At 40.6% G+C, this 26678-nt stretch overlaps 1 protein-coding gene across 2 annotated transcripts; it reads right to left on the minus strand.

Annotated features, from left to right (window-relative positions):
- Window positions 1–2986: 2986 nt before the first annotated feature.
- LOC132097486 (embryonic polyadenylate-binding protein-like) lies at window positions 2987–25311 on the minus strand. 2 transcript variants are annotated; one of them, XM_059503222.1, is made up of 16 exons: window positions 25239–25311; window positions 24585–24791; window positions 24186–24379; window positions 23967–24082; window positions 22760–22899; window positions 22483–22577; window positions 22277–22414; window positions 16730–16825; window positions 15754–16023; window positions 15572–15653; window positions 15336–15455; window positions 14893–15032; window positions 8398–8500; window positions 3475–3605; window positions 3317–3394; window positions 2987–3241 (listed from the first exon to the last, which is right to left on the minus strand). In XM_059503222.1, the coding sequence occupies exons 2-15, from the start codon at window positions 24775–24777 to the stop codon at window positions 3335–3337; spliced, it is 1878 nt and encodes a 625-aa protein (XP_059359205.1). In that variant the 5' UTR covers window positions 24778–24791; window positions 25239–25311; the 3' UTR covers window positions 2987–3241; window positions 3317–3334. The 2 variants fall into 2 exon arrangements, with proteins under 2 accessions (XP_059359205.1, XP_059359206.1); XM_059503223.1 differs by lacking the exon at window positions 25239–25311 and adding an exon at window positions 25130–25202.
- Between the last annotated feature and the right edge of the window lie 1367 nt (window positions 25312–26678).

The following is a 26678-nucleotide window of genomic DNA, read 5'->3' on the forward strand; positions in this document are numbered from 1 at the left end:
TTCACTCAAAAAATTAGGTGCTCAGTCTCAGATAAATGAGGCCCACGATTAATCAGATGCACATAGAAACACAAAACCAGTCCTAAATGAAAGAAAACAAGTTGACAAAAACAGTGAATCCCATATTTGATGATAATATAATAAGGCATAATGAGAGATTTAAGCAATTATTTGGAGGCCGTGAACACCACGACTGTGACAGGAATCCGAACACAACCAGAGGGTTAATTTAAACTTAAATTAAGCACCTGGCAGGACATTGTGAAACACTACAACAATTGCTATTGATTTAAATAATTTACTCTGGATAAGTACTCACTTGCAAAGAGCCACCTTTAAATAGAGCAGGCTTAGGGAGTTCAGTCTCAGTTCGGCGATTTTATCAGTCAGTAGATGTTCGTGATGGGCATGTGGTTATCAACCAAGAAAACCATTCTAGTTTCTGGAAAAATTTTGTGCAGCAATTAAAGGTGACATTTAATGAAAATCTGATTTTGCCAGGTTTTAATTGTTATGATCAGGTCCCGAATGCATCTACCAACCAAGGAAACGTGAAATAGGTTAACACAGTAACTTTGTTTTGGTAGGCCCTTTTTTTACAAGGTCTGAGAAGTCGGATATCGCTCCCTTGGTGACATGGCAATGGGATCTCGAGATGATCATTATATTATTACCGCCCTTTAATATTAAACTTCCATACAATGTGCCATCAATTTGATTTTGCAAGTGACGACAGTGTACCAGCACTAATGCCATGGTGAAAGTTTGAGCAAAACATACCAAGTGTTGTGTCTTTGGCTGCACGGACGAGAACAGGGGCCCGTTCTTCGTACGTCGCTTATTACATCAAATGACACATCCAAGATGATATCATCGTGCTAATCATGATCTGGCTAATTGGGTTCTTCGAACACACCTGTTGTGTATGATTAGTATCGCTGAATTGAGTTATCTGAGATAATTGCGCGTTGATGTGTTGGCTTAAAAGGTAATATGTATCGATACTCGAAACCACGATCAGCAGTGCAGCGATTGGCTGGTGGCAAGACGGCAATGTAATGACGTCATATAATTTAAAATGACACCCGACGAAAAACTTGACAAATTTCTGGACTTTTATAAGGAAACAGCCAAGCAAACAAAACTACATAAATGTTATAATAGATACATGAAACAGATAATAGATGCATGTTTTTTATTTTATTAGAATTTTTTTCATGATTCCCAATTATTTATATTCGCAATTTATAATAGTTGTACAGTCTTTACATTTTTATTTCAATGTAGAAATTATCTATTCATTTCATTTTATATTTGGACAGATTTGTTACGTGACAGCATTAATGAAAGTTTCTTAAGGCTCAATATCATGTTATCTGCATCTGCACTCCATCAAGCCACTCTTATAATAGCAGTCATCACCCAAAATAATGCACGACTCTATTATCTGTATAGCATGTGTGTAAGACTCTAATACAATTATGAAGTAATAATTTTATGACAAATAAATATTTCAGTGAGTAAAACTGGCTGTGTCTATAGTAGGCTGTTATGGACTACATAGCATTTTTATATTATTTTTAAATAAATTTTTTAATGATTATTATTTTAAATTATTGTCCCTGGATCAGTACGATACACTTGTAATAAAGTAGCGGTGGTAGCAGACATATTTTGAGTATCAGTTCTGGTTGAAAAGAAGCGATCTAATCCTGTTTACATGAAATAAGCCTGCTCCCGAGCAGGTTTAAGCTTACGGACCTGTTGCTATGACAGCAGCTCCGGGATGAGCTTCGAAGAACCAAATGATCAAAGATCACGCCAAATCGTCAACATTCAAATCCAGCTGAGTTAGCAACGTACGAAGAACTGGCCCCAGAACTGTATTTAGAGTCCCAACCTCAGACGACACAACAGAGCAATGGATTTATTGATTTATTTAATGTATATTGCTGCTGCCATATAGATCTAAAACCTACACAGACATAACATCTCTTTTGTAACTTGTGTGTTTTTAACAAACTTGTGTGTGAAAGAGAACTTAGTTTAGTACTCACATGCTGTTGACAGTCGCTTTCTGTCCATGTGCTTCAGATGTGTGCTCTCAGAAAACCTTAAATCAGAAGCTTAAACTAATATAAACTAATAGTTTAAAACTATTTCGGCGCGATAAACATAACCAGAACCAAAACAGATGTTTTAACCGGTCTGAGATGTAATGGCAGCTCTAATCTGAAAAAGGGGGCGAGAGCAGCAGCTAATTTGTATTTAAAGAGACAGGCACAAAAACGTCATGTTTCTGCTTCCACTCAAAATAGTTAATTTTCAAAATATAATAAATGATCCGTTGGGAATTTTGAGCTGAGACTTTACAGAATCGTTCTGGGGACACTAGACACGTATATTACATAAAGTAAAAAAAACTTCAAAAAGCAGCAATAGTTGTATGAAAAATCTTCGTAATCCCACTTTTTCTCTACAAAAACTATTGTAGTTAAGAAATGTAATGTTTATATTTCAAGTAAAGTTTACTAATAGCAGATCAGCCAAAAATGGAAATACACTAATTCAATAGACAACTTCTCACATATAATTCATGTTAATAAAAAGATTACCTGAAAAATGTTTAAATATCTGCACTAGTAACCTTAGGAGTATCAAGTTAATACCAGATCACAACACTCATTGGATACATTCTATGCATAAAACTAAAAATAAGTTGTATTCACAAAACCATTCTTAAATATTATTTCCAGCATTTAGCACAAACATTAATTGAATCCCAAAAGGTTTTTATATTAATTCCAAGTGGGGTTTGTAAGATTATACATTTCAGGTTGTACCTTACCTCTGCAAAGTAGACCAATCTTTTACACACATTCATTAATGCAAAGCTTATTTTAATAAAAAGCTATGTAAAGTTACTGCAAATGTGTCCCTGCCACAAACTCAAAATAACAGTCTTAAGAATAACACACTCAGAAACTTATTTTGCATGTCCATTAAGCCAGAATCATTTTTATTGCACAGAAATTAAATATTTTGTAGCCTTTTGTCATTTTATTTTTTTCTATTTTTCTATTTTTTTTTTTATAAACAAAATCAGAACAAAACTTAACACTCTGGAGAGCAAAATGACATTTGCAGTGTGCGAACCATGCATCAAATAGCATGACTCTGAAGTGCTGTTTTCTTTCCCTCAATCTTTGGAACAACTCTCACAGACCTTCAGGGTGCATGCCTGTAAAATTGAAAAACTAATTGGTTTAGCATGATTAAGACCAAATATTACGACAGACAAATGCACATAGATTACCTGCCTTACAAAGCTCCCTCATTTTGCCGACAGTTCCTTGGCTTGATGAGCCTGAAGCACAGCTACGGCCTCTTCAACCTACACAGAAAAGTGCAATGATCAAACAAAATCTGATCTTTGAGACTAAAATGTCGAGTAAATGTTTTGAGCAGGTGAACCTTGGAGTGCAGGGACTCTGGAGCCTCGAGCATGTGCAGTAGTTCAGAGTTGTCGATCTCCAGCAGCATGCCTGTGATCTTTCCAGCAAGAGTAGGATGCAAGGCCTGGATAAGTGGATACAGGCGCTCGCCTGTATGGAAGGCAAACAGTTTGGTCGTTTTCCTCATATTATGATATGACATCTTATGAGCTATATTCCAAACCCATATGATAGCTATCTGCCATTTTACACTAAAAAGATACGGAAGTTTCGATGTAATATCGTCACTCCTGAAAACGTCTCCGGTTACTATCGTAACCTCGGTTCCCTGAGAGGCGGGAACGAGACATTACGTCAGTCAAAACGTATATGGGAACTCCTCCCTTCTCCACTTTCGCTGAAATCTTATTGGCCAACGCCAGCTGGGGGCAGCTGGCCAATTGACGCGAAGCATGCAAATACTGACAGGTCAGCAGGCAGTATAAAATCCGTGGGCGCGAAAATTACGTCAGAATCATGACTGAACGCTAGCACAGCTGATCAAACAGCGACCACGGCGGCTAACGTAATGTCTCGTTCCCACCTCTCAGGGAACAGAGGTTACGATAGTAACAGGAGACGTTCCCTTTCGAGGCGGTAACTCAACATTACGTCAGCCAAGACGTATATGGGAACTGTATAAAATCCCGCCGTGAGAGCAGTGAAGATAAGCCAATCACCCCCACACATAAGCAGGACTGTTCTAGCCAATGGCCGTGCCACTAAGAGTGCTTGCATCTGATAGGCGGAACTAAACCAATGAGACACCTGCTCCGACCCTAACAAAATTTGCATAACTTCAAGCAATAAATCGAAGTCTGCACTAAACAGGGCAGACACAAAGCAATAAGCACTCAAGCATGAGAGTTAAACAGAGTCGACGGCGTTTGCGGTGACTACTGCATAAACCATATAAACAATAACAGAGTTCGCAGCCATGGTAACTACTGTATAGCTGGTTATAACAATGAATAAAACGTAACTCACCGAAAGTACATGTGACGCTACAGAGGGTACATCCAGCTTGTAAACCCTGGCGATTGTGTTCTGGGAAGACCATCCAGCAGCAAAACAAATATTGGACAGACATACCTCTAGACCAGGCCCATCAGGAAGCATTTATATTGTCCTCGCAGAATGAGCTCTGATGTTGAGGGGATAATCCTTCCCCTGGCATTCGATAGAGTCCACGATCCAGTGAGAAAGTCTCCGTTTAGAAACAGCACGTCCCTTATTATATCCACCAAGCACACAAACAGCTGGTCTGACTGACGAAAGGTGGCAGAGCGATCCATATACACCCGTAAAACCCTAACAGGGTCCCGGCGCTCTGAGCATCAGCGTCACACGAGGCTGACAGCTCAACAGATAAGGCGGGCAAGGAAACAAAACGGTGTATTGAGTGACTTTGGAATGAAACCCGGTCTCGGCCGTAGAGTGACATTACAGTCGCCAGGTCCAAAACCGATGCAATATCGTTCACCAAAAACTCATGAAAGTCTCCAAGGTGCTTCGCCGAGGCGAGAGCAAGAAGCAAAGCAGACTTCAGGGAAGCTCCTTAACTACATTCGAAGCTAAGGGCTTGAACGGTAGTAAGAGAGTCCTCAAAACTAGAGCTAAATCCCACGGCAGCACGGAGGGCGGCCATGAAGTACACAATCTCCTTGCTCCCCTGAGAAAACTGATTACCAGAGCGTGCTTACCGATCGTTTGCCCGTCAACCGGGGAACGAAAAGCAGCAATAGCGGTCACATACACCTTCAGCGTAGATGGTTTCAAACTCCCGCTACCCATACTGTGCTGTAGAAAGCGCAAAACATCCGACACGGAACAGGTCCCCGGGTCAATATAAATGTCCTCGCACCATTTCACCATGCACTCTCTCAGGTCCGCGAACCAGGGCTGATTCAGCCAGTTCGGGGCCACGAGTATAACTGATGCTCTCTCCTCCCTGATTTTGCACAACAAGGCAGAATCTTCACCGGAGGGAACGTGTAAGCCTGGCTTCCGGCCAACGCGATGTCAGAGCATCTCCCGGCAGAGGGGAGTGAGATAGCGAGAAGAACGACTTAGTGTTTGTTCTCGCTCGAGGCAAACAAATCCACTTCCTCCCTCCCAAATTATTAGATCTGATCCTGGGTGAAGCCTCCATCTCCTTGAGGAATCCCGTTCCTCGAAAGCATGCTCACTCCACGGTTCAAAGTACCGGGGATGTGCGACGCTCTTATGGAGATTAAGTGTCGGTCTGCCCACAACAGGAGACTCACTGCCTGTTTGAATAGAGCTCTGGAGCGCACGCCGCCCTGGCGATTTATGTACGAGACCACAGACCTGTTGTCGGTTTGAATCAGTACATGTTGTCACTCCAATTTCGACCAAAAGGCTTGTAGGGATAAGGACCCTGCTTCCAATTCCAAATGGTTTATGTGCCACCTTCTCTGTGACTCCGGACGCCCAGACGCACTGCTCCCCAGCCTGAAGTAGAAGTTGTAGAGAAAAGAAAAGAACTCCTGGGCTGAACATATCCGGTCTGTTCCACGGTCTCAGAGTGCTGACGCAACTGTGAATGACCGTATGTGCTTGTGGACCGAAGACCACACCCTCGGCGGAACTTGAGTTACAGCCAAAACTGTAGCGCCCGCAATGTAGCAGACCCAGATGACACACTGAAGAAGCCTCTTGTGGCTCTGCACTGTTCTGAGACAGGGCGAGTGACACAGTGTTGAGTGTAAGAGGAAGTAAAACTATTTTGTTGATTGTATACATGCTTCAATTGTGGAACTCACACAAACAGCATTTAAACAGACATAGCAATCGTCGCCCGAAGGAACATGGGGGACATGATGCATTTGAACATGGCGCTTGGGGGCGGGGCCTCCCGCGCACTCACTCTTTCACTTTATCGGTCAGACAGGGAGACTGCTCGGTGGCCAAGGATGGCGCGCTGGCTCTCTCGCTGCGCGGGGTCCTCAACTGACCCTGACGTTTCCTCCCAGGCTCTTACCACTGCTGGTTTCGGCCGAAACGAGCGTCCGGTTCAGAGCGGGGGGCCACGGCGGGCTGTTTTAGCTGGTCTTAGAGCCTGACGAGGTGCAGAAGAGCGGAACCTCGCAGATGATGACTGGAGTGAGCGACGGGGCATCACGTGGCTCATTGCCTTGGCGCGCTTTCTGTGTCTCTGAGAAACGCTCCATGACTCCATGGCGTCACCAAAGAGGCCGGAGGGAGCAACTGGAACGTTTAGGAGCGTCCTACGGTCCGCGTCTTCCAGGTCAGCTAGGGTAAGCTATAGGTGCCTGTAAGGACGACCATGAGCCCATGAAACGGCTGAGCAGAGCGCTTAGTAGCCATCAGCGCGAGATCAGTTGCCGCGCACAGATCCCTGATGACGTCAGCGCTACTGTGCCGCCGTCTGCCTGAAACACCTCGAGTATTGCCCTGGCATGAAGAGCAGAAGCTGCCTTCCCTCAGAAGTATAGGCTTTGTCCGTCTATGGGCCGTGAACCGCACGGCTTGGAAAGCAGGCTGTGGTCCGAGCCCAATGCAGAGGGAGACGGGCACAGGTGTGCGGTAACAGTCTCCTCGACGGTGGGGGGGAGGGTTTCCACCCCGTCCATGTGCGTGAACATGGCCTGCGTGGCAGAGTGGGTGCGCGCCGATTGGTGTGCAGCCCACGACTTCACCACGAGCTCTTGCATGCCTCAGTGCCGTCTGGCAGCAGCTCGACTGGAGGAGCCACGAGTCCAGCTACCTTTCACAGGCTCGTCAGGTGCGTTGCAAGCGAGACCCAGCTCCGTGACTGCCTTTCCAAAGACCCTGATGAGCTCCTCCTGGAGGTCTGCAGGGCCCTCTTGGTCGGGGCGGTCCCACTGAGAGGCCCAAACCTTTTCCAACGTCAAAAGTCAACATGGAGTCGTTTTCCTCACCAGCTCCGAAGAGGACGAAGTTCGTGGGGCGGAAGCTATCGTCCACCACGCCGACGTCAAACTCGTCTTCGGGCGGGGGAGGGCCCACCAGCGGCTCGCTGGCGGCAGTGGGCCTCATTCCCGCTGTTTTCCGAGCCACTCTGGCTCTGAGGGCGCGCACTGGCAGCTCGGCACAGTGGGTGCACGTGTGGTCCGTGTGAGGCTCCCAGGCAGGTCACACAGAACTGGTGAAGGTCCGAATCTAGCATTGGCAGCCATCGGATGCAGAGAGGAAAAACAGGGTGAATAGTCCTCTATTGTAACTTCCACGATGACTTAGATAAGACTTCTAGCGTGAAGAAAGAGATTCTGACGTAATTTTCGCGCCCATGCATTTTATACTGCCCGCTGACCTGTCAGTATTTGCATGCTTCGCGTCAATTGGCCAGCTGCCCCCAGCTGGCGTTAGCCAATAAGATTTCAGCGAAAGTGGAGGAGGGAGGAGTTCCCATATACATCTTAGCTGACGTAATGTTAAGTTACCGCCTCGAGAGGGAACACTTCATGTTGGTTGTATTGACGGAAGTTAGAGGGAGAGGGGAGTTTCCAGGAGTGATGATCTTACCGTGCCGAAGTCAAAGTGCTGCAAAGTGCTCTTCCGCCATAGATTATTTTGTGTTACCAAAGTGGATAAAAATGGTGACTAATATGTGGCGATTTCCTTACTTATGCAACTACTCATGTAATGGTCTTTAAATAGGAAAAACATGGAAGTCTTTGGTAGCTTCTTAATTCACCCCTGTTTGGATCCTAAGGAAAGAATAGTGCTGAGCTAAATGCCAGCATAGTGGCGCCGCACGCTACAGTGATTGAGTGCATGTACTGAGACAGGAGAGGTACATAACTCGTCTAAGTTGCGGGAAGAACACTGTGGAATAAGGAAAAACGGTGTCATTTTGCTTTAAACCTTTAAGTGATTGTGTGTGCACGCCTCGTACCCAGGAGTTGTTTCTGCTCTTTCAAGGGTGCAGCCGCCAGCATTGAGGCAGTAAGGGGCTCCTTCCCTCTCACATGAACCGCCGGCTCTGTAGTTGGTACTACCTAAGAAAAACAAAACAAAAAAAACGGTAAAAAGACAGTTAGTTATATTTCTCAATTTAATGCTCCTTAATGTCAAATTACATCGCAGTGGCCTAAAACTGGATTTTTACTCTATGTGGTTGTCCTACATTTGAAATTTGCTTTTCTATTGACCACTTTTACAGTATTTTTGTATTTACAGAGACAGTCAGCAAAGTTCACATTGTTTGTGGGGGGTGGTTTTGAGGTAAACTGGGGCTCCTGGACTGTGTTGTGCAGAGGTTCTGCTGCCACCTCATAAAATATATATATATTTTTAAAAAGGGAAATAAAATGCTTCCGAACTGTCATTTCACAAAGTTTGATATATGTGCATGTTTTAGGCACTTTCTATGTATGCCAAAAATACTTTTTTTAAATCCACCTTAATCTTGAATTACCATTAACGATTAAAAATCATTCAAAAATAAGGAACGCTTCACGAATTTGCGTGTCATCCTTGATGCGCGAAGGCGCCACTGCACGTGCGCGAAAACAGAAGAATGAACGGTGAGCTTATATATGTCAGTATCCACATTCATTTCTGATCATTTAAACTACATATTTTGTGTAATTTATGGTTTTCTACCAAGAAACAGGCAAGCCTGTGAGAGAAGGGGCCCCTCTCGACAACAGGATTGGCTCTCAGTGTTGACGCATTCAGGTCATGTGATCTGTTCTCCTCCCCCAGCACTGAAGTTCCCATCCCCCAACATCAGTCTAGTGACTCGTGTAAGACCATTGTGAACCATAGTGTAAACCGAAGCACCCACAGACCTTTGTTTTAGATTTAAATTCTTTTGTAAATTTAGAGGCTACAGTGCCTCCATCTGCCACAAGAGAAATCTCCTCCTCTGCAAAAACAAATGTTTTATAGCCACAAGTTACAGAACAATTAAAAAAAAGCAAGATCTTTCACTGAATCCTTAAAGTGAAACTACTTTTAAATGTTATGAAATCTACAAATTACTACAGTGAAACAAAGACAGTTGTCAAAAGGAAAAGTGAGCTAACATGTTAGCATTTGTCACAGTTTATGTTTCCCAGCTCCACACAATCCTCCTCCACACTACATCTGCTTCCCTCCAGGGGAAGTCTTCAGTCCCAAATTTAGTTGTATCAAATTTAATGCCTTAAAGTTAAATTGTACAAGAAAGTCTTATGATATCAAGAGGACTTACATTTGGGGACAAGAGACAAGAATTGCAATATGGCATAATGTGATGATTAAACTTCAAAAAGGAAATGATTCCAAGAAATAAATTTAAGCTGCAAGCAGCGATGAAAGGGCCCTCGTATTCGGGCTCACTACCTCCCGTGGCCATAGAAGAACTGCGAACATTGGGCCATATGCTTATAAAATGGTAAATATTTGTGCCACATTTCCTTCTGCCAATAGGTGGCACTTTGATTATAACTGAATATCAGCATGTAAATGTCTTCAGGCCAGGACTCTTACCAAACATGCAAAGTCTCGGGCAGATCAGACATTGCATGTTTAAGTTAGTGTAAAATGTCATTTCCTGTTGCTGGCAGGTGGCGCTAAGGCTATAAATGAATATTGGCCTAAAGATGAGTTAAGGCCAGGACCCATATCAAACATGAATTTTGGGCAGACCAGATATTACATGTTTAAATTAGAATAAAACAAGTAATTTCCTGTCGCCAGCAGGTGGCGCTATAACTGAATATTGGCCTTTAGAGGTGTTCAGGCCAGGACTCTTATAAAATGGGTGAAGTTTGGGGAAGACTGGTCATTGTATGCATGAGTTAGAACAACTTCCTGTTTCATAGTGTTAATAGCATCCTTAAGCACATAAATGTTGCTAGCAGAATATTTTGAGAATGTTTCTAGCATGATAAGCACACAATGGCATATTTTACGGTGTTGTTAATAGTGCATAAGTGTAAAACATGGCACTTCCTGTTGCCAGTAGGTGGTGCTATAACTAACAAAATGAGCATGTAGATATCTTCAGGCCAAGACTCTAATCAAACTTGTGAAGTTTGAGGCAAATTGGACATCGTATATTCAAGTTACAGTAATGTTCTGCTTCACTGCATTAATAGCATGCTTTAACACTTAGCCAAGTCTTGCTAGCATGTTTTAACATGCTTCTAGAACTTTGCCAGCCTATTTAACACTTGTTGATGCTTTTTATTATTTTGCAAGGTGCCCAAAACAGTGTTAACCATGCCACTTCCCAGTACCAACAGGTGGCGCTATGACTATAACTGAATTTGGTCATGGGTGTTTGTTCAGGACAGAACACCCATCACACGTGTGAAGTTTGGGGCAGATCAGACATTGCTTGCCTGAGTTACAGCAACTTCCTGTTTCACAGCGAAATATATGATAACCCTCACCAAATTTAAAAGGTAATCCGATTAAAACTTTAGGAGGAGTTCGTCAAAGTACGAGGCATGGAAATGGCAAATACTGCACAAAAAAAAAAATCGTACAGGATATTCAAAATAACCTACTTCCTGTTGGGTTTTGGATTTTGTACCAACAATCTTTTTTTTCAAGTAATTGTGCTACACGTGTACCGATTTTCATGCATGTACATGAAACATAGCTCGAGGCGCACTCCATTGAAATTTAACAGGTGGCGCTATAGAGCCATTTTGCCACGCCCACTTCTGAAACCAATGTCAGATGTAAATTTTCGCCAGTTCTGATGCATGTGCAAAGTTTCGTGAGTTTTGGAGGATGTTTAGGCCCTCAAAAATGTGATTCATTTCGGAGAAGGAAGGAAGAAACGGAGCACTTCCAGTAGGGTCCTTGCACTGCAGTTACTCTCGGGCCCTAACAAGCGCTGCACATTCAAAGTCTCAACTTTCTCAAACGCTCCCCTGCTGGCAGAAAATAAATGAGCATTTTCAATAGTACTTTTTTGATCAGAGTTCAGAACAATGCAAAAAATAAATAAATAAATAAAAAAAGTGAGAAAGAAAGTGACGTGACATTCAGCTAAGTATGGTGACCCACACTCAGAATTCGTGCTCTGCATTTAACCCATCCGAAGTGCACACACACAGAGCAGTGAACACACACACACACACACACACACTGTGAACACACACCCGGAGCAGTGGGCAGCCATTTATGCTGCGGCGCCTGGGGAGCAGTTGGGTGTTCAATGCCTTGCTCAAGGGCACCTAAGTCGTGGTATTGAAGGTGGAGAGAGAACTGTACATACACTCCCCCCACCCACAATTCCTGCCGGCCCAAGACTCGAACTCACAACACTTCGATTGAGAGTCTGACTCTCTAACCATTAGGCCACGACTTCCCCTTAAAAAAACCATTCCCCCCAACTTTGTTTGGTCTACAATAATATCGTTATTGTTGTTTTGACAATGTAAGATTTGATTGTCCAGCATATCATGAAAAGCAAACAAAACACCATGCAGAGTGCATCAGGGTTTCCAAAAGTGTGGTTTCTGAACCCCTGGAGGTTCCTGAGGGAATTGCAGGGGGTTCAAGAGTTGGTACATGGTTAGGGTGACCACCCATTCTGCTTTGACTTGCAAAGCATTTTTACCCTTTGTCCCACACGTCAACCATTTATTAAAGTGTAATTTTTTACACAAATTACAGTAATGTTTTTTATAACTTAAGTGTATTAACAATACCTATGTAAATATTACTGAAACTTTAAATTATATTATATATTAATTATATTTTAAATATAAATTTTACACAATATTAATAAATATTAAGAAACTTGCGTTTAAGACACTATATTGGCTGTTTTTACTCTCTTTCACAAAAGTCATCTCAAACACTGACATGGAGTGACTGGATGCTGTTTTGTTCCTCAAAATCACCCTTTTAAAGGATTCGGTTAAAATGCAATGACTCTCTTATTAACAGTGACTTATTGCCTTCTGCTGGCAGTTTTAATTTAACATTTAAAAAGGTAATTTTTCATTTTTTTAATAAATTTTAGTATAAAATTTAAAATATTAGTTTTCAATGTTTTGTTTAAAATATCAAAACATTTAAGCATTTGTAACAGCTGGTTAAAGTATTCCATTGTCCCTTGGAGCTGCATTAAACTGAATAAATTTAAAATTCCACTTCTAATGCAGCTTCTGTTTCCTCTGCATTGCAAAGATAAATTGTTGATACTGAATTAATTTGCTTGGTAACAGCCCAAATACAAGAATGTGACTCAAAAAAATAGCTTAAAGGCTGAAATGTAAAGTTTATCCTTTTATAAAACTTTGTTTTTGTAAAAACCTGTATCTGAACTGTAAATTGTGCTTTTTACAGGAATTTTAGTTATAAATGGTACTATAGACATTGCCCTACACCACTCGTATCTCACACTCGTATTAATTTTACTTGTGCAGGTCTTAAAGTCTTAAAGTTGAGCTTAATCCTGCAGAAACCCTGTCCCTCAATCTCTTTAGGACATTACAAAGAGGCAGACAAAATATCCACAAATCTACAGAAATACGGTTTGAGGTTCCTTGAAGCAGTGCAAAACTTCAGTATTTGACCGTTATAGCTTAAGCTGTAATGTCTCAGTTCACCTCTAGAGGGCCTCAAGTATAAGCCATGCATTTCTCGACAACTAGAGGCTGTTAGATCAAAGTGGTGTCGTTTTCTGCCACTAGGTGTCTCTCGAGCATAAGTTATGCCTTTGCTCATCAATAAAATCGTCGATTTGATCTCGTTTCAGTGTTTTACTGCATAAGTGGATAAATAGCGACTTTGGATCTAATTTTTAATGTACCTATCCTGTCAGCCTGTTGCACTTATTACCAGAAATTACATCTTATTTGTGGTTTCATGCATTTGAGCAGTCATAAGCCTGAGTTAGAGGGAGGTGCTTGCAGTTCGCTGGACTATTCGCGTTCGTTGGGGCATTCTAATGTGACTTCATGCGTCACATTCCTAATACGTCACCGGATTCTGTATGCACCACCTTATTGATGCATACTACAGGTGCATATCAATAAATTAGGATGTCATGGTAAAGTTCATTTCAGTAATTCAACTCAAATTGCTTTCCAGAAGGCCAACAATTCACTAAAAATGTGTTCGTTTTAGTGGTCTTATGAAGTGTTCTAATTTGATGAGATGGATTTTTGTTAAATGTGAGCCAAAATCACCACAATTAAAAGAACCAAAGACTTAAACTACTTCAGTCTGTGTGCACTGAATTTAATACACAAGTTTCACAATTTGAGTTGAATTACTGAAATAAAACTTTTCCACCACATTATAATTTATTGAGATGCACCTGTATATGCAAAAAAGCAGATGTGCCCAGAATAAACAAAACAATAAATTGCAGTGTGGCTTATTACATTAAGAAATTGATATTGAAGCAACAGACTGAGATCTCGATAAAGTTCTTCATGGGCAGGGGCTTAAGTGTAAAACATCCATCACTGAGGAGTAATTCCAATACAGCAGTTGCTAGTAAGAAGTACTCGCTTGGAAAGAGCTGCACTGAAAACAGAGCAGCTTACTCAGCGAGCTCTCAAGTGCTCCGAGTCTGATGATGCTCAGTCTCCATTTGGCTTTTATATAAGTCCAGTCAGGAGATGTTATCACGAGCATGTGGTTGTAAAGCAATGAAACCATGGGAGTTTCGGGAAACACATTTTCCAGCACCAAATTAAACGATGACATCCTAAACATTTTGACATGCTACCAATGAAACTGGACACTCAGTACACGCCCCTAACTAGGAAACTCAGAGCTTAAAGACAACTCTCGGTTTCCAACTCTTAGTGACTACTTTGTGGTGATGGGCATTCATGTGCTAATAACTTGTAAATACAATCTTTCCTACATGTCTTAAATGCACTGATTGCAGTATAGGTCAGAAAACCTGTTCTCTCGAAGTAAACTATTTGGATGTAAGGCTTTTTTTTTTTTTTAAACGCGCGCACACACACTCCCTATAGATTCTTCCCCACGAAAGCTTCCATCATTTAGGTGTTTTTTTTAATCAAGTTCTACGGTCTATGATATCAGTCCAATACACTCAAATGTTGCATTTCTCGTCAAACAGTCCCTAAAGTAGCAATGATGTTCTGACGATTTGCACAATTTGAAAAAAAAAAAAAAAAAAAAAAAAAAAACTACACACCAGATTATGCCTTATTAACGTCTACACCTACCCCGACCATAAATCCCCCCTTATAGTAATGCAAATACAGTAATTATGTGTTGACCAGTATGAGAAAATGGACAATATTGATGTTTGCATGCGCCGTAAGCCCTGATCTAATCTAATGGGTAGGATGCAGTTCCAGGACACCAGGTTCAAAAGGCAAAGCTGCAAGCACCACTCCACAACCAAATTCAGCTTGAGTACAGAATGAAAGATGATAAGTGTGCATGTTACCTGGTGGACGACAGGAGCTGGAGCACTGATGACCTGCTGCACATTTCGGACACCTGCTGAGTACTTGTATTGACTGACTCCTCTGACTACAGCCCCCGCTCCTGCAGTTCTACCACCTGCAGTCTGTGTGCCAATGTTGGCTAAGTCAAGAGAAAAAAAAAAAAAAAAAAAAAAAAGACACAAGAGATTATTCACATTCCAGTCAAAAACAGAACATTCAAGATGACCCTAATATCGGTCAATGCTAGCTCATATGATTACATGCATTTTAACATATGGACCAAAGTAATTAAGAGAAGAGATACACCAATGCATTAAGGCCAATTTCCCCTTCTAGAAAAATAGATCTTGTATACAAACACACCTTCAAACAAGTTTTTGTATCTTTGTTAGGACTTTCTGCTGATGTTTTTATTCTTTGTTAAACGCGCAAAAAGCCTTACCCATTCGCTGGGTGTTGTTAACAATGTGAGGAACCTGAGTGGAGGCCTGGCGGACTGTGCTGATGGTGGTGGAGGGCCTGCGGGGCACTGCTTGTCTTAGAAACTGAGCTGTGAACGGAGCTAGTGCAGCCAATAACAGAAATTAACTCATCCAAATACAAAAACCACAAAAGCACACTGATGGGCTTTAAAAAAAAAAAAAAAATTGAATATTGAGATAAAATTAGTTACTTTACCTTGAGTTCTAGGAGCCTGAGTGGTCCAGCGTGGCATAGGCCGCAGGTTTGGTACAGTGTTGTAAAAAGAGCGAACCTGCTGCTAGAAATGCAGATATGCATAGAAGTTCACACAGCACAAGTAATGCACATAATGCTATCCCCATACAAAACCACACATGCATATAAACCCTTCCACCCACTTGCGGAACAGAGGTCATGTAGTAGCCGGAGCTCTGCTGGTAGGTGGTGGGTATGGCAGGGCTGGGAATGGCACGAATGCTGGCTAGTCTCTGCATGTACTGATTGGTGAGGATAGCCTTTCGCTCCTCTTTTCTCTGGGCAAGAGCCACATACAGTGGTTTAGTGCTAACGATACGGCCATTCATCTCAGTCACTGCCTTCGTGGCCTCTTCGGGAGAGGAAAAACACACAAAGCCAAAGCCTCTACTGTGGCCTCCATCGGTCATCACCTATCCCCAAATACAAGAAAATCAGAAGCAAGACTTTGTTCAATTTTATGATGAAATAAATTACATAGTTCTTGAATTTTTTTTGAAATTCTCACATTTATGATCATGTAATATATTTTTAGGCAAAACCTGCATTTTAGCATCATTCAGATTACAGTATTTTTACATTTATAGTGATTCTCATTTTAGTAAAAAAATAAAAAATGTTTTAAGTGCTGTTTTTATTTACTTTATTTTCAGTTCAAGTTTGATTAAATTTTATGATTAATTTTATTTCAAGTAACTAAAGTTTGTTTTTATTAGGTTTATTAGTTGGAATATATTAAATATGAATGGGTTGGATGGTGAAAATTGTGTTGCAATGTAGCTAAAATAATGGCTATATATCTACTTGAAAATGTCATTTTTTCAAAAAAAAAAATAAAAAAAGATTTTCCAAGATTAAAAATGTAAGCATAAATATTTTTTACGTTTATAATTTATTTGGATGACCCCTTAAGCAGAATTGTGCCAATATAACTGACATCACACACACTATGTTTATAAATAATGTTATGAACTAATGTTTAACCAATGTCTGATTTTTAAGACTTATCTTGTACTCCTATCAAACTTGTGAATCATTTTTATTATATTTAGTAGTTTGTTATCCTGTTAGCGTTGACGTTATTTATTAAGTTGAGTGTTCTGTTGCACTTAACATTACCTTTGCACTGGTGATGGTTCCATAAGGAGCAAACGCTTTCCTCAGCTTCTCATCATCAATGCTGTCATCTAGATTTTTTACATAGAGATTTACTCCCTAAAATTCAAGAAACAATGCATGCATTAAAACGGTCCTGAAAAAACCAACATACAGTTTAGCGCATGCATATCCTTCTCAGATGATTAGGATGACACTGAATTTTGGCTGTTTGCAGATTTATACAAGTTACCATACAGGTAAGCAGAGTTGGGTATGATGTGTTACACACAATAACAGTTACTGTATTCTAATTAGTTTTCCTGGTAACGCAGTAATGTAATGCTTATATTATAAATGAAGGCTTTTGTAATTTGATTACAGTTACTAATGACCCCAAAGAACTAGTTAATTATAGACCGATCTCGAATCTCCCTTTTCTGTCCAAGATACTAGAAAAGGTAGTATCCTCACAATTATATTCCTTCTTGGGAAAAAAAAAAAAAAAAAAAAAAAAGTGTTATCTGTGAGGAATTCCAGTCAGGATTTAGACCATATCATAGTACTGAGACTTAACTCACAGTTACAAATGACCTGCTCTTATCTTCTGATCGTGGTTGTATCTTTCTATTAGTTCTATTGGATCTTAGTGCTGCGTTTGACACGATTGACCACAACATTCTTTTGCATAGACTTGAACACTTTGTTGGCATTAATGGAAGTGCATTAGCATGGTTTAAATCGTACTTATATGCCCGCCATCAATTCGTAGCAGTGAATGAAGAGGTATCATATCAATCACAAGTGCAGTATGGAGTACCTCAAGGCTCAGTACTAGGGCCGCTACTCTTCACGCTTTATATGTTACCCTTGGGAGATATCATCAGGAAACATTGTGTTAGCTTTCACTGTTATGCTGATGATATGCAGTTCTAAATTTCTTCACAGCACGGTGAAACACCTATTTGAAAAACGAATGGAATGCATATTCGATATAAAAAAAAAACTGGATGACGAGTAATTTCTTACTGCTAAATTCTGAAAAAACAGAGGTGTTAATTATAGGACCTAAAAACTCTGCATGTAATAACCTAGAACACTGTCGAAGACTTGATGGCTGCTCTGTCAATTCTTCATCATCAGTTAGGAACCTAGGTGTGCTATTTGATCGCAATCTTTCCTTAGGAAGCCACGTTTCTAGCATTTGTAAAACTGCATTTTTCCATCTCAAAAATATATCTAAATTACGGCCTATGCTCTCAATTTCAAATGCAGAAATGTTAATCCATGCTTTTATGACCTCAAGGTTAGATTATTGTAAGGCTTTATTGGGTGGTTGTTCTGCACGCTTAGTAAACAAACTACAGCTAGTCCAAAATGCAGCAGCAAGAGTTCTTACTAGAACCAGGAAGTATGACCATATTAGCCCGGTCCTGTCAACACTGCAATGGCTCCCTATCAAACATTGTATAGACTTTAAAATATTGCTCATTACTTATAAAGCCCTGAATGGTTTAGCACCTCAGTATTTTGAATGAGCTCCTGTTACATTATAATCCTCCACGTCCGATGCGTTCTCAAAACTCAGGCAATTTGATAATACCTAGAATATCAAAATCAACTGCGGGCAGCAGATCCTTTTCCTATTTGGCACCTAAATCAACAATTTATAGGATCAAGAACTTCAAGGAAAGAGGTTCAATTCTTGTAAAGAAGGCTTCAGGGCGTCCAAGAAAGTCCAGCAAGCGCCAGGATCGTCTCCTAAAGAGGATTCAGCTGCGGGATCGGAGTGCCACCAGTGCAGAGCTTGCTCAGGAATGGCAGTAGGCAGGTGTGAGTGCATCTGCACGCACAGTGAGGTGAATACTTTTGGAAGATGGCCTGGTGTCAAGAAGGGCAGCAAAGAAGCCACTTCTCTCCAAAAAAAAACATCAGGGACAGATTGATCTTCAATCAACAAAAACCCACTAATTCTGACAAACTCCAAGAAGTGATTATGAAAGAATGGGTTGCTATCAGTCAGGATTTGGCCCAGAAGTTGATTGAGAGCATGCCCAGTCGAATTGCAGAGGTCCTGAAAAAGAAGGGCCAACACTGCAAATACTGACTCTTTGCATAAATGTCATGTAATTGTCGATAAAAGCCTTTGAAACGTATGAAGTGCTTGTAATTATATTTCAGTACATCACAGAAAACAACAAACAAAGATCTAAAAGCAGTTTAGCAGCAAACTTTTTGAAAACTAATATTTATGTAATTCTCAAAACTTTTGGCCACTCCTGTAGATTAAAAGACCCATCTCTTTAACCTGGCTTACACATAACACTAATATGCTTCTGATATCCAAATCCGTTAAAGGATTTTTAGGCTGCATTAATTAGGTAAACCGGAACTGGGAACACTTCTCATAACACCCGATGTACTTGCTACATCATTAGAAGAATGGCATCTATATTAATATTAGTCTGTTTCTCTCATTCAGAGGTCACCAAACCCACCAGATCCAGTCTGCACCCAGATCAGAGGGTCACTGCAGTCACTCGGATCCAGTACGTATCCAGACCAGATGGTGAATCAGCACCTAGAAAGGACCTCTACATCCCTGAAAGACAGCGGAGACCAGGACAACTAGAGCCCCAGATACAGATCCCCTGTAAAGATCTGGTCTCAGATGACCACCAGGACAAGACCACAGGAAACAGATGATTCTTCTGCACAATCTGACTTTGCTGCAGCCTGGAATTAAACTGCTGGTTTCGTCTGGTCAGAGGAGAACTGGCCCCCCAACTGAGCCTGGTTTCTCCCATGGTTTTTTATCTCCATTCTGTCACCGATGGAGTTTTGGTTCCTTGCCACTGTTGCCTCTAGCTTGCTTAGTTGGCGTCATGTCATTTACAGCGATATCGTTGACTTAGTGTCTGTGCATTCATTTGCATTCATTATTTAAACTGAACAGAGATGACATCACTGAATTCAATAATGAACTGCCTTTAACTGTCATTTCACATTATTGACACACTGTTTTCCTAATGAATGTTGTTCAGTTGCTTTGGCGCAATGTATTTTTGTTTAAAGTGCTATATAAATAAAGGTGACTTAACTAATGTCAATAAAATTTGCTATACTTAAGTTACAAATGCAGTGTGAAAAATGTGTAGTATAAATCATCGATATTCCCTTTCAAAGTGAAAGTCGTGACATTTATTTGAAATTGTTGCTCTGCATTTAACCCATCCAAGTGCACACACACAGCAGTGAGAAGTGAACACACACCTGGAAGTGTGTGGGCAGCTACAGGTCCTTCTCAAAAAATTAGCATATTGTGATAAAGTTCATTATTTTCCATAATGTAATGATAAAAATTAAACTTTCATATATTTTAGATTCATTGCACACCAACTGAAATATTTCAGGTCTTTTATTGTTTTAATACTGATGATTTTGGCATACAGCACATGAAAACCCAAAATTCCTATCTCAAAAAATTAGCATATCATGAAAAGGTTCTCTAAACGAGCTATTAACCTAATCATCTGAATCAACTAATTAACTCTAAACACCTGCAAAAGATTCCTGAGGCTTTTAAAAACTCCCAGCCTGGTTCATTACTCAAAACTGCAATCATGGGTAAGACTGCCGACTTGACTGCTGTCCAGAAGGCCATCATTGACACCCTCAAGCAAGAGGGTAAGACACAGAAAGAAATTTCTGGACGAATAGGCTGTTCCCAGAGTGCTGTATCAAGGCACCTCAGTGGGAAGTCTGTGGGAAGGAAAAAGTGTGGCAAAAAACGCTGCACAACGAGAAGAGGTTACCGGACCCTGAGGAAGATTGTGGAGAAGGACCGATTCCAGACCTTGGGGGACCTGCGGAAGCAGTGGACGGAGTCTGGAGTAGAAACATCCAGAGCCACCGTGCACAGGCGTGTGCAGGAAATGGGCTACAGGTGCCGCATTCCCCAGGTCAAGCCACTTTGGGCTACAGAGAAGCAGCACTGGACTGTTGCTCAGTGGTCCAAAGTACTTTTTTCGGATGAAAGCAAATTTTGCATGTCATTCGGAAATCAAGGTGCCAGAGTCTGGAGGAAGACTGGGGAGAAGGAAATGCCAAAATACCTGTAGTCCAGTGTCAAGTACCCACAGTCAGTGATGGTCTGGGGTGCCATGTCAGCTGCTGGTGTTTGTCCACTGTGTTTTATCAAGGGCAGGGTCAATGCAGCTAGCTATCAGGAGATTTGGGAGCACTTCATGCTTCCATGCCAGGTCGTTTTTCAGCACGACCTGGCACCTGCTCACAGTGCCAAAACCACTGGTAAATGGTTTACTGACCATGGTATTACTGTGCTCAATTGGCCTGCCAACTCTCCTGACCTGAACCCCATAGAGAATCTGTGGGATATTGTGAACAGAAAGTTGAGAGACGCAAGACCCAACACTCTGGATGAGCTTAAGGCCGCTATCGAAGCATCCTGGGCCTCCATCTAAAAAAGCCCATACATGTACATTAACAATTTTGTGCAGCATGTTTCTCGCTCGTGTTTTGACCAAAAGAAGTTACTAAAACTGCAATTCATCGACTGGCCACAAGAGACTGGCTCCAAAAGGGAGTCATTGTCCCATAGACCACCCATGTTAAAACACCTTTACAGCAGAAAAAAAATGTTAACAGCTTGGTACAAAAAGTGGGTTTGATCTATATAGATAATTTCATGCCTTCCTGACAACTGTTGGGGGAGGTTTTTTTTGTTTGTTTATAACTCATCTAATTAAATTATATTAAGCCTTAAAGTTCTGCATAATTAGGGCGTGGCTACTTGAATGGCAGGTCAATTGCTGCGCTGTCCTACAAAAGGCAAAAGAATGAGATCCTCCTCTGGATTAAGCCCAGTTGCATCGAATTCTTCTGGGGTAAATTCTAGGCTTATTCCTCACAGTGCGTCTTCTTCCAAAAATGAAAAGTAGCTGAGATTAACTTGAATTTTTCTTTGTTTACTGAGATGAATTGGACATTTACAGGTTTGCGCAGCTCAAGCCTGATTTAGCGTGGATGATTATTTTATAGCACACAATGTGCATGGGTGGGATCACATTATAGGTGAGCTCAGACGGGAAAGACTGTACCCCGCGTTGGTTTCACATGGATTATTTTATTAGAATATTTGTTTTCGACATGACTTTATTCAAGAAAAAGAAACTTCAAGCTTTCTTTAGATATGTAATTTTCATTTATTTTAGTGACTCATTTAAGGAAGATGTTTACGGAGACTGAGAATGCAGAAAGCACACCCTATATTTTTTTTCTTTATTTTACAAAAGCAAAAAAAAAGGTTCTTTATATTGCAAGTGTATACAAATAAGACTCATAATTTTTCAGTCAATATTAAATGAAGGAAAGAACTGAGTTTCACTTTGTAGTGTATTTTCTAGGTTTGATAAAGTAAACTTTATCAAAAAACTTTTTTTAAACTACTTTTTAAATGCAGTAATCAAATTACAATTATAAAAGTAATCAGATTACTAATTACTTTCGAGTAACTTATCCAACACTGCAAGCAAGCATGTGCACATGTACCTGGTAGCGTTGTATGCGCTCCTGCTTTATTTGCTCAAACTTGCGCTTGAGTTCTCCCTGCCTCTCCAGTCTTTTCTGAGCTCTGCCCACATACAGGACTCTGCCATTCAGATCTTTGCCGTTCATCTCAGTTACTGCCTACCATAGAGAGAAAAGGCTTCAGTCTTCAAATCTACTCACACATACTGCAAAATTTGTTTTCTTACCCTCCTTGCATCTCCGTGGTTTTCAAAGTTGACAAATCCAAAGCCACGAGACTGTCCCCTTTCATCCGTCATCACACACACGCTAAGGGTCTTACCTGTGAACCATAGCCAGCTTTAAAAGAAGCAGAATCAATACTCCTAATGAAAAGTGCTTGAATTCTAGATCTTAAATCAAAGTTTAATACCCCCTGCTGATACTTTTAGCGCATTTGCATATTTAACACTACATTTCCAAAGAATGTCTTTACAAAAAAACAAACAAATTGAAACTGCTTACCAAATTCAGAGAAGATGCCCTTCAGTTTCTCACGGTCAATATCTTCACTGAAGTTCTTAATATACACATTGGTGAACTCCATGGCTTTAGCTCCCAACTCGGCCTCACGCTCCTTACGAGACTTAAAATGCCCTACAAACCTGCAAATGCAGATTAAACGTCACTTACTTTTGTGAATCGCAATACGGACTTTGAATTATTGCAGAAAGTAAACTTGCAAGAAAAAGCAAATACAAAATACTCCAGAAATATAAAACCATTCAAAATGTATTCAATACTATACCAAATAATAATAAAAGATAAGTGTAAACACAAATACATATACATCTGTCCATAAATGATCAAATAGTAATGACAGAACTAGCATAATGTTTTGTCCTTGCTTTGAATAATATCAAATTACTTCACTTCCAAAGAAGTGGACCAAGTTTTTCCACCCCTGGTTGGTGGAAAAAGATCAAGGAGAGGATGAGGAAGTCTATATTACAGAACTGTGTTTTCTTTAATAAAAACAATAGTTAATGAAGGGCTTTTGAGCCATTGAATTTAAAGGGACAATAAGTAACTTTTTAGGTATTTTATTATCTAAAATCAATATTTTTATTCATAAATATGCCCTCAATGGTGTACAAATACCTATGCCAATGTTTAAACTAATCCTCGTAAATGAAGAATTTATTATCTTTATATACATGGGACGGGTAGGTGGACGGAGGCTTCCATGTAGTTCCGCCATCTTGCAAAACTATAATAGCAGAGAGGGACAAAAAGTACTAAGCCAACGCATTTCCACAACGCGTTTTCGGTCAGAGCCAGAAACGCAGGTGCGAAGCAGTGAGAGGCGCTTGAAACTGCACCGGCAAGTTTAAAAGTCTGGATTGCATTCTTATTATGGACCATACATATGCCGCGCCACAGGAGAAGAAAACATCGTCGCCAAAACGAAGTGCTATTAGAAAACACCCTGTCAAAGCTTTTTGGTACATATCGCCTACCGTAGATGCAACACGCATTTGAAAAAGCGAGGCGCTGGAGAGTAAAATTAGTTTGAATGCAAAATACAATTTCACCACTAGATGGGATTAATTCCTACTTACAGTCACTTTAATTGAAAAAGAAATTGTTGACATCTTGATGTTGTGTGTTTGCAGAGACCCCTAGTTTTTCCCTTGCTCTCTGGTTGAGAACCACTGGTGTCAATACTTACACTTTGCGATCATTCAGAAGCATGCCATTCATGGTCTCAATGGCTCTGTTGGCTGCTTCTTGAGTCTCAAAGTGCACAAACCCATAACCTTTTGAGCCATTCTCATCACAAACCACCTAGGATGAAAAACGCATTAGTTACATTGTAAATTATTTCAATCAACTTGTGGATAAAACTGCATTTAACAATAAACACACACAGTAATGAAAACAGATGTACCTTGCATGACAAGATGTTACCAAAGGCAGAAAAGGTGTCATAGAGAGCCTTGTTGTCAATAGACTCATCCATGTTCTTGATGAAGATGTTTCCCACACCAGACTTTCTCAGACCTGGATCTCGCTGTGACCACATGATCCTGATTGGACGACCCTTGATGACTTCATAGTTCATTGTGTCAAGAGCACATTCCGCTTTAATGTGGAGAAAAGTGAGATTTACCATTTAGAGAAGTGCTTGAATCACTAAAAGTGGTGACTAGTTTGGGTAATTCATTATTATTAAAATGCAATTCATCTAAATTACATTCAATAAATAAATTCAATAAATAAATTCCAGAACAGAGCTGCAAGAGCATTCTCGATTCAATTTGCAACACCCAAGTAAGAGTGTGCTCACCATCAGCAGGCTGCTGGAAATTGATGTAAGCATATCCTAGGGATCTCCGTGTAATGACATCACGGCACACACGGATGGACATGATCTGACCAGCCGGAGAAAACTTCTGGTACAGCATGGCCTCAGTGATATCAGGATGAAGGTCACCGACATAAAGCGAGGCTAATGGGTATGCTGGTCCACTGCTATTCATCCTTCAGACGCACTCTGCAATGAAATGTTGGGGAAAAGATATTAAGAGCACAAATAGGCTTACACAGATTCCTGAAGCCGATTTAAGTCTACGGGAATGCCTTCGTCCTCACGAGGATTACATTTAGTTCAATTAATTTAAAATTGTTAAAATGCGCAAAAGAACAACACATGATTTGTTGCTCCGCGTTCAGTGTCATTAGGGTTATTTATAGAAGCCTATATGAAAAGACCATATCTGTGAATCCTTATTAGGCACTCGCCAGCAACTGTGGCCGATGGACAAAAAGTAAAAATAACTACCTTTAAAGTGCATTATTAAAACAAAATGGGCAAAAAGTAAAAATAACTACCTTTAAAGTGCATTATTAAAACAAAATGGGCAAAAAGTAAAAATAGCTACCTTTAAAGTGCATTATTAAAACAAAAGCCCTCTGAGGAAACAATGTTAGTAACAGTTACCTGCTGCAATGTGGAGCACATAAACATATCCTTCAGTGTACGCTAGCTGCAAGCGGGCTCCACCCCGTTGGGACTGTTTTTGTGCGACTTTAATTATTACCGAGGAACACCTGTCACCGAGGAACACCTGTCAACACGCGCTCCATTGTGTATCAATTAAAATCCATCTGTGTGAAGAATTGCCTTTCCGTGTTGTTCCGCGAAAGAAAATAGTTCCTGCATGTGAACTCACACTGTCCTTTGATTAGGCTATTTAAGTTGCTAGCTACAGTATGTACGATTAAAAAAAAATCAAATACTGCGAATGAGGATATTGTTATTGTGCTGTACATTCAATACCGCAACATCGATATACAGCAGTCAAAATTTGAAATGTGAATCAAAACCTTTCATCAAAGTTGTCCTAAAAAATCTTAACTGTTTTGATCCACTTCAAAGGTTGACTACTATATTTAGCACAGTCTTCCGGTTTTTGGCCTTTCTGATAATCTTTCTACATTTGAAGCCTAGTGGTGAAAAAGCGTAATGCTGGGTGATACTTGGGCTTCATGGGCAGTAGCATCATATTGACAGTATTCCACACACTTCATATAAGCAAGTGTAGGTAACAAAATAAATAATAATACATTTAAACATACTGAACACAGAACACTTAATATAGCCTACACACTATATAAACAATATGCAGGGTGAAAGCAACTTACAGCAAATGGAGTGTCAGTGTACTGTAATGAAATGTATGCAACATATAGTGAAAGTGAAAAGTGAAAGTCATGACATTTGACAAGTATGTTAACCAATACTCGGAATTGGTGCTCTGCATTTAACTCATCCAAGTGCACACACACACAGCAGTGAGAAGTGAACACACACCCGGAGCAGTGGGCGGCTATATATCCAGCGCCTGGGGAGCAACTGGAAGATCAGTGCCTTGCTTAAAGGGAGAGTTCACCCAAAAATCAAAATTATGTCATTAATAACTCACCCTCATGTCGTTCCAAACCCGTGAGACCTCCGTTCATCTTCGGAACACAGTTTAAGATATTTTAGATTTAGTCCGAGAGCTCTCAGTCCCTCCATTGAAACTGTGTGTACGGTATACTGTCCATGGTTAGAAAGGTAAGAAAAACATCATCAAATTAGTCCATGTGACATCAGAGGGTCAGTTAGAATTTTTTGAAGCATCGAAAATACATTTTGGTACAAAAATAGCAAAAACTACGACTTTATTCAGCATTGTCTTCTCTTCCGTGTCTGTTGTGAGAGAGTTCAAAACAAAGCAGTTTGCGACATCCGGTTCGCTAACGAATCATTCGATGTAACCGGATCTTTTTGAACCAGTTCACCAAATCGAACTGAATCGTTTTAAATGGTTCGCGTCTCCAATACGCATTAATCCACAAATGACTTAAGCTGTTAACTTTTTTAATGTGCCTGACA

This window comes from Carassius carassius, chromosome 21 (assembly GCF_963082965.1).
Source record: "Carassius carassius chromosome 21, fCarCar2.1, whole genome shotgun sequence".
NCBI lineage: Eukaryota > Metazoa > Chordata > Actinopteri > Cypriniformes > Cyprinidae > Carassius > Carassius carassius.

Coding starts and splice junctions, on each gene's coding strand:
- LOC132097486 (XM_059503222.1), bottom strand. CDS start 24,777: ATGAATAGCAGTGGACCAGCATACCCATTAGCCTCGCTTTATGTCGGT. Junction 15,456..15,571: donor TCAGGCTCCTAGAACTCAAG/GTAAAGTAACTA, acceptor TGGCTGCACTAG/CTCCGTTCACAGCTCAGTTT. Junction 3,606..8,397: donor AGAGCAGAAACAACTCCTGG/GTACGAGGCGTG, acceptor CCTTCCATACAG/GCGAGCGCCTGTATCCACTT.